The sequence below is a fragment of the Nicotiana attenuata genome, unplaced genomic scaffold (assembly GCF_001879085.1).
Source record: "Nicotiana attenuata strain UT unplaced genomic scaffold, NIATTr2, whole genome shotgun sequence".
NCBI classification, from domain to species: Eukaryota; Viridiplantae; Streptophyta; class Magnoliopsida; order Solanales; family Solanaceae; genus Nicotiana; species Nicotiana attenuata.
This window is the reverse complement of record NW_017674275.1, coordinates 88,742-97,431: the sequence shown is the minus strand read 5'-3', so window position 1 is coordinate 97,431 and position 8,690 is coordinate 88,742. Positions and strand designations below refer to the sequence as shown.

The window sequence follows — 8,690 nt, the reverse complement described above, 5'->3', positions numbered from 1 at the left end:
AAGTAAACGTTTTAGTTTAAAGTTAATTTACTTTTAAATTTAATTAGGTCAGCTTTGTAATTGTAAATATACATGATAAACATAGTTTTTGAATTATATGTTAAATATTAATACTTTGTTGATATATAAGCAGATTTTGTAGTTTGAATTTTAAAATGTTTTGCTTCCTGTATATTATGTTGCATAATCTAATATGTGAAAGCATATCATCCGGTAAAGTTTATAGAATTGGAGTTCTTATATAATCCGGTAAAGCATAATCTCCAGTATTATATACTGGCTGAGCACAATCAAGACTTTTCCGCGTTAAAATACATGGTATAGCCAGTTTTTACACAGGTCAATGAAAAATAGCCAGCGTTTACCAAGTCAATGAAAAATAGCCACTATTTCCCAGTTCTGGTCCCGCTAGAACCTGGGAGACCCCTGCTACTCTATTTGTCCGTACTAGATGGGGCTTTCGGTTGTGTCTTGGGATAACACGACGAGACGGGGAGAAAAGAGCAGGCCATATACTATCTGAGTAACAAGTTCACACCCTATGAAGCACGGTATCTTTGCTAGATGCACTACTATGCCCTGACATGGATAGCTCAGAAATTGAGGCACTNTGAGTATTTTCCGAAGGTTTATTGATGATTTATTACTTGCGAGTATGAATTGGTTTAATCCCGAGAGAGTTTTGGAGTAATTTGGAATACTTAGTTCCTAACTAAAGGCTTAAAGTTGGAAGAGTTGATCAAAGTCAATATTCTTGGTAAACGATCTCAGATTGGTTGTTTAAAGGTTGCTATGTGTTCGTTTGATGATTTTGAACTTGTACATAAATTTAATTTTGGATGTTCCTTAAAGGTTTTGATATTATTTGTCGATAGCTGGGAATTTGAAGGATTTTAGAGTTCCTAAGTTTGACTCAAAGTTGACTTTGATATTATTGGGTTCTGATTGATGTTCCGAGCCTATAAGTAGGTCCGTACAAGTAATTTGGACTTGTGTACATTATTTTTTATAACGATCCGATCGGTCATTTTGAGCTCTAGCGTCCCGTTCGATGGTTTAAGGTCACAATAACTTCGCATCGTGTGTTATGACTTGCATGTATGATCGGTTTCGGTTTTTATGCGTTTCGGAGTTGATATAGATGGTTGATTCTCGTTTTAGAAGTTTAAGTGGTTAGAATGACCAAAGTTTGACTTTTGTTTAGATGACTCCGAAAAGATATTTTGATGATTCCAATAGTTTCGTATGGTGATTTTGGACTTAGGTGTATGTCCGGATTTTGATATGGAGCGGAGTTGGCTGGGGGTTGCTGATGGTCGCAGGTGCTATGTTGGACTGCATCTACGAGTCCGTAGATACGGATAAGGACCGCAGAAGTGGAAGAGGGAAGGCAATGTCAGGGATCGCAAGTGTGGAGAAGGTTTCGTAAGGACCAGCAGAAGCGAAAGGTCAGGGTCATAAGTGAAAAGCGAAGATGCGCAACTCTGACCGCATAAGCGGTTACGAAGAAGCAGAAATATGTGGCGCATGTGCGAAAAGGTTGGACATGATACTAACTCGAAGGGTTTTATGATTTCTCATTTTTGGAAGAGGAGAACTCGTTCTAAGGCGATATTTTGAGCATCTTTTATCCCAATTGAAGGGGTAACTAATGTTTATTCGATTTCTGTGTTAGATATTCATTACCCATTGATTATTATTCCTAATTTTCATGAATCTAACAGAGTTTTGGGGATTTTTGGACTATGTTATTGGAGAATGAAATTTGAGGATTTGTGGGTCGACTTGTGGTTGGAATTGGATGATTTTGGTATGGTTGGACTCGTAATTGAATAGGTGTTCGGAATTTATAAATTTCATCGTGGTCTGAGGTGCGAGCCAAGGATTGACTTTTTTATTTGAGTTAAAGATCTTAGCTTTGTCTTTTGGAATCACTTCCTATGGCTTTTATTGATGGTATTGCATTACTTTGACTAGATGCGGATCGTCTGGAGGTCAATACGCGTGGGAATGTCTTGTTAGCGGAGTGATTTGACTTGTTTGAGGTAAGTATCTTATCTAAACTTGGTTGAGACATTAGTTGTTATGTGCTATAGTGTGCATATGTGTGGGGGTTTGAGCCCATATGCGAGCACTAGGTTATTTATCCATACTCAGGGTAGTGTGTAGGCTATGATATGCCTAGACTTGACTGTTAAGCTTTAAGCTATAACATTTCTTATATTTGTGACCTTGTTTCAAACTATTTGAGCCATGTTTGAGGCTGCATAGTGGTTAATTCCCTGAATGAACTTGATAAATGATATATCTGTGATGAAATTGCTGATTTGAGCTATGATAGTACACTTTGCACATGCCTGCATTTTAGCATGTCATGTATACCAGTCCAGGAGCATGAAATATGTTATCATTCATCAGATACATGTATTCCTATTTATTTGCTCTTGTGTGATATAATTGGACTGGATGCATGTGACCACGCATGGCAAATTGTGTTGTTATGCCCGTGACCACGTCTAGAGGATTTGAATCGTCCAAATGTTGTTTCATGCGGGAAGGGCTTCTTAGAGTATTGATTTAGCTTGTTTGAGGTAAGTACCTTGCCTAATATTTCGTGGGAGAATTACCCCTTAGGATTTGACTTAACTGCTTAATTGTTGTATGTTTAAACGTTGTGTTCACGAGATGACGAGTGTGTAAACTGGTGTATGCGTTCCTTATGACCGGATTTGACCCCATGTTGCTTTTATTGCCTTTTATTTTTTATATCCATGAATTCTTCAATATGATAACTTTTGGGAGCATTCCTAATCTCCTAAACTTGAGGAACCTCTAATTTGAGGCTTTACAAATGTAAAAGTCAAACCATTCGTTATCCATTGGTCATTCATTTTCTAAGTGGGTAATATGATTCTTATTCATATTTGATCTATTTTTAAAAAGTTAATTATCCAACCCATTTTTTAAGGAACAATATGAGTGGATAACGGTATTCTTCAAATCATTTTGTCACCATTAATCATAATAGCCAACTAGTCAAACCAGCTCAATCAGTATAACCACAAATAATTTCTTGAAATTATTTCGATTATTTCACTTGACATAAAAAAATTACAATATGGATCCCAAGAAAAGACCGTACAATATGATAATACACACATAATTTAATACTATTTTATCACAATAACTAAAATTCTAATTAATTAGTAGTATTTTTATTCTTTAACACACAAGACACCACACCATTTTTAGTTGTTTATTTATCATACTGCATACATAAGAAACGAGAATTCTGAGAGCATTTGATGCTTATTTGCACTTGTGGTAGCAATAGCAATAACGTCTAAAGATGCTCTTCTTAATGCACATACCCCTCTTTGCCCCCTCTTTCTCTTTGCATTCTTCGTCGCAGTGTTCACTAATAAAGCAATAGCCAGAAAATGTCTTGCTCTTCCTTCGGCAAAGTTTGCCCTCGGCCGCATGCATCTCTGTAAGGAATACAAACTTATCATATGTTTTTTTTTTTTTTTTGTTAAAATCATTTATTTGAATTGGAATGTATAAATTTCTTTTAAAAAATGTTTAAATATATGGATTTTTTTGCTATAAGTTATAACAATGAAGAAAACCATTTCATATTTCTGAGTACGTATATCATTGTGCTGTGGCATAGCTAGGTGATAGCTGCCTGTACTACGAAGGGATTATAGTAAGTTAACATGCAGCGTAAAATTAATCAATTTATAATTAATTATTGCTATTTAATATAATATTAGATTGTAGTTTTATGAGTGATTTTATGATATGCCTCATACAACTGACATTAGTTGTGTGAGGAATCTTTTTATCTCACATATTTGTGGACCCATATTTTACGCATTTGGGTCCACAAAATTCTGCGACCACAAAGCTGTGCAACAAAAAAGAGACCTCACACAACTAGTGTCAGTTGTGTGAGGCACAAAATAATTATTATTATTAATTTTTTTTTTGCAGTTTTGGGTCCAAATCGTTATAGAGAGACCAACTACGACTAGCTTGGAATGCGGGTATTAATACCCCTTGGAATTAAAATATACGCATACAATATTCACAAATGAAATGACAATGAAAGAAGTACCAACCATTGGATGAAATGAGGAGGAAGCACAAGAGGAGAGCAAGGAAGGTTGTGTTGCTCACTAGTGACTTTGCCATATTCTTATACTTTGGATATAATACGATCTTTCTATTTTCTTTGAAGTGATTTATGTGTGGAAACTACTAAGGGAAGATAGGTATTTATAGCAAAGGCCAGGCAATTTTTTTAATGGTTTAGTCAAAAATTCCAATGATACTGTTTTACGCAAGTAGTTGCCTATTCAAAGAAGAAAGAGTAGTGTAACATTCCTCATCGTGATGGATTATAATAAGTGGCGAAAGTAATTCCAGTATATAAATCACATGTAATTTAGATAACTAGCATAAACAGGATTTCAAGGGTTACCTCTTAATGCGTGAACAAAGCTCCTTTATCACGTGAGCCTCCAATTCCATAGCATCTCAACGAATTCTCCACCACCCGCATGATCACGATCTCCGATCGTTCCACGGTCTTCTACTGTGTTACCCAAATAATACCCGAAAATAGTAATTTCGTGTGGGCGAAATTTCTTGGAATAGGGCTGAAATTTCGGCCACCATCGTCTCTACTTCCTCGAGGTGGAAAACCTTATGTATTTATAGCACAAGTTTTAAGGGTTAGACCCTTTTCCAAAACCTGTTGGGTTTTCTTTTCCACCAGAAAAAGGATTCCTTTATTTCCTAATATTTAGGCATAGCAGGGACCACAGAATTTAATTAACAAGGCTTCCAAATGTGGAATTAGTTTTTAATTTTCGAAATTAATATCCACTATAATTAATTATGAATTATTCCGCTAAAAATTCGTAATTACACTTCTTATTCAACTTCCAAATTCATCCATTAAATCTTATTTAACTCCCCATGTTAAGATTCGGATACTAATCAATTAAATTAAATTACTGACGATTTAATTTATTGATTATTTCCTTTAGACATTCACTTAACTTATTTCATGTGTCGGATATAAAATTCACCGGCCGTGTTTACACATGAAAACTTATAAGCTTTCATAAAGGTGTATCATCAATCTCTTAACCGAGACATGGATTCCATCAACTAACTATTACTTCGCCAATGTACATTACTATTATCCAATTTACCAGGCATATTGACCCACGAAAGAATCTCGCCTTTTAATAAATCAAAACAATAATAATGTACACAGCTAATAATAATTATATCAAGATTAAGAGTATAAGTACATTTAATGACTACAAAGTTTATTTTATTAAGTTAGTATAAAATACTTATCTCTACTTGGTCCGTTCGATACATACAAAATGAACTAGCACAAGAAGTTGGAATTAAACCATTCTCATAATCAAGATAAATTATATTTAATCTTGTGCTACAATCATCCATCATGGTTTGTCCAATTCCATCATTAGATTGTGAAATCAAACTTTATACTTATAAAAACCGATGATTTAATCTTCCGTGTATAAGCTAAACTCTATACACTAAATCATCTACTATATAAGTAAAGGACACAGACTAATATATGATCTATTTAAAACTTTATTAAAATTGTTAAGAGTTATTCATTAATACATACTATATCTAAACCAAATCCATGGTAATAGTATATATCCCAACAATCTCCCACTTAGTCTTTTAGCCATGAGAATTATTAGAATATATTATATTCAAATGCATGGTTAATAGTATATGCCCCAACTGTGACGACCCGGCCCGTCGTCACGTGAGTTACTGCCCCGTTTTCCCCATATTATGTTTCTCTATGCTTCATTATCGGTATTTGAGGTAATCGAGTTGGATTGGTTTGGTTTTGGTAGGAAATGAGACATTTAGTCTCTTTAAGGAAAGCTTGTTTTGAAAAAGTCAACCGGAAGTTGACTAGTTAGTTAGAGGGATCGGATGTGATTTCCGGAGATTCGGTTAGCTTCGGGGGATGATTTGTGACTTAGGAGCGTGATCGGAATTGGTTTTGGAAGTCCGGTGTAGAATTAGGCTTGAATTGGCGAAGTTAGTATTTGGCAAATTTCGGTTGGTAGGTGAGATTTTGATCCGAGAGTCAGAATGGAATTCCGGGAGTTGCAGTAGCTCCGTTAGGTGATTTTGGATGTGTGTGCAAAATTTCAGGTCATTCGGAGATGTTTTGGTCGGGTTTTTGATCGAATGCGTATTGCGGAAGTTTTTAAGAAACTTAGGCTTGAATCCGATGTGATTTAATGGTTTTAGCGTTGTTAGATGTGTTTTGAGGATTGGAACAAGTTTGAACGAGGTGTTAGGATGTGTTGGTGTTTTTGGTTGAGGTCCCGGGGGCCTCGGGGTGAATTTGAGTGGTTAAACGAGAGTTTTTGAAGGTTGCTTCAGGTCTGATATTGCTGGTATCGCAGAAGCGGTCAAGTGTGGGTTAGGGTAGTTCCACATAAGCGGAAGTTGGTCGCTTCAGCGGGTCCGCATAAGCGGACATTGTACCGCAGAAGCGGTTTTGAGAGGACCGCAGAAGCGGAGTTCGAGACGCATAAGCGAAGTCTGGGTTTTTAAGTGAAGACCGCATAAGCAGATTTTTGGCCGCAGAACCGGTCCCGCATAAGCGAAAATCGCTGTTGGCAGAAAGGTTTAAAGGGTTTATTTCATCCGCGAGCTCCACCATTTTTTCTCCATTGTTGAGCGAGCTTGGGAGCTATTGACGCGATTTTGAGAGGGTTTGGACTGGGAGTCAATTGGAGGTAAGTCCTATGGTCCAGAAACATCATTTTTATTGAAGAATCTACCTTTAATTCTTGGAAAATTGGGTAAAAAATGGAAGAACTAGGGCATAGGTTTTGGAATGAAAATTTGGGAGTTGAAGGGGCATTCGAACCCCGATTCTGATGAATTTGATATGTATAGATTCGTGGCGAGACGAGGAATCCGGTGATGTGAATTTCATAATTTTTCGAGAAGTGGGCCCGGGGCTCGGGTTTTGCCAACTTCGTGATTTTTGATATTTTTCGAGTCTTTTCGATTGGGTTATGATCCATTAGCCTATTGTGATGTATCTCTTGTGGTTTTGATCCGATTCGACGCGCGAGGAGGTCGATTAGAGGGGAAAAGGCATAGCGAGCTAGACTTTGGCCGGCTAGAGGTGAGTAATGATTTTAAATGATGTTCTGTGGGTTTGAAACCCCGGATTTGCACAACCTGGTGCTATGTTGAGATGAGACACGCGTTCCATGACGAGCGCGGGGTCATTTACTATTGGGGACTGTGACTTGGTCCAGTCCGGATGATATTTTACCGCGTATTAGCAATGACTTGTTGTTTCCATTATGATTTGGGCTTATTGCCATATTTGGGGCTTATTGCCAACTGTTTGAACTCTTTATGAACTATCATCACTGTTTTCCTCATTGTTTGAAATATTATTTGAACTCAGTCCATGTGCTTTACACTGTTTTCTTGAACTCAGCCATATTTACTCAAACTTGGAGTTTTAAACTGATATTTGAACTATTGTTTGAGCTGAGTATCATTGCTTTACTGTTGCCCGAGGGGCTGTGACTATTTCTGGACTGATTGAGGCCGAGGGCCTTATGTGAGGGCATGATGAGTGAGGTGAGGAGGCTTTCAGGCCTCGTATTGATACTGTTCAGGCTTTCAGGCCTTGTTGATAGCGCTTGTGCTGTAGGAGCCGCTCCAGAGTCTGCACACTCACAGTGAGCGCGGGTACCCATCTAGAGTGATTAAATATTGAACAGTGGTAAGAATGGCACTGTAATACGCGTTTGGTCAGGTAACAATGGCTGACCGGTCAGGTAACAATGGCTGACCATACTTGAGCATACTTGTTTTATTAATTGTTTTCAAAGAGATTTTCTTCCTATATTTCACTGGTTTCTACTGTTTATCTGATGTTGCTGCTTGGGATAGCATTATTTGTGCCCTTGTGGGATTTTATATTCTCAGTCGTTATTTAATTTTATTACTCACTGGGTCGGAGTACTCATATTACTTCCTGCACCATGTGTGCAGAGACAGGCACAGCTGAGTTCGTACCTGAGCGCGAATTTCCTTCCAGACCAGGCGGACTAGGAGAGACGAGGTAGCTGTCGACGTCCACAGCCCCGTTTTCTTCCTTATCTTCTGCATATTTTATTCATCTTCAGACTATGTTTCCCGACTTGTAGTATTTTCACCAACTCTGTAGTAACTCGTGACTTGTGACACCCCGATCATCGGGCTGAGTTTGGGATGGTTTTTCCCCGTTATGTTACGTTTATTTTCGCACTTATGATTAATCAGTATCTATGGTTTAAACCTATTATGCTAAGAAATTGTCAAAAGCAGTGTTGATTGTTCCATTGGCTGGCCTTGTCTTCACGAGAGGCGCCATCACGACCGGGTGGGAATTGGGTCGTGACAAGTTAGTATCAGAGCCTAGGTTACTAGGTCTCACGAGTTATGAGCAGGTTTAGTAGAGTCTCGCGGATCGGTACAGAGACGTCTGTACTTATCCTCGAGAGGCTGCAGAACCCTTAGGAAAACTTCACATTCTTGAAATTCTTGTCGTGCGATTTTGTTGATCCGGGAACTAAATTTCTGTGTTCTATCCTCTC

General features: G+C 37.7%; 1 protein-coding gene across 1 annotated transcript; it reads right to left on the bottom strand.

Moving 5' to 3' along the window:
- Positions 1–3,073: 3,073 nt before the first annotated feature.
- LOC109218323 (defensin-like protein 1) lies at positions 3,074–4,250 on the bottom strand. The gene is made up of 2 exons (XM_019382678.1): positions 4,125–4,250; positions 3,074–3,488 (listed from the first exon to the last, which is right to left on the bottom strand). The coding sequence occupies exons 1-2, from the start codon at positions 4,195–4,197 to the stop codon at positions 3,310–3,312; spliced, it is 252 nt and encodes an 83-aa protein (XP_019238223.1). The 5' UTR covers positions 4,198–4,250; the 3' UTR covers positions 3,074–3,309.
- Positions 4,251–8,690: the final 4,440 nt, after the last annotated feature.

Bases quoted from the DNA above. Each gene is read 5' to 3' on its own strand.
- LOC109218323 (XM_019382678.1), bottom strand. From the start codon at position 4,197: ATGGCAAAGTCACTAGTGAGCAACACAACCTTCCTTGCTCTCCTCTTG. The intron at 3,489-4,124 runs GTTGGTACTTCT...TATTCCTTACAG, and splicing joins CCTCCTCATTTCATCCAATG to AGATGCATGCGGCCGAGGGC.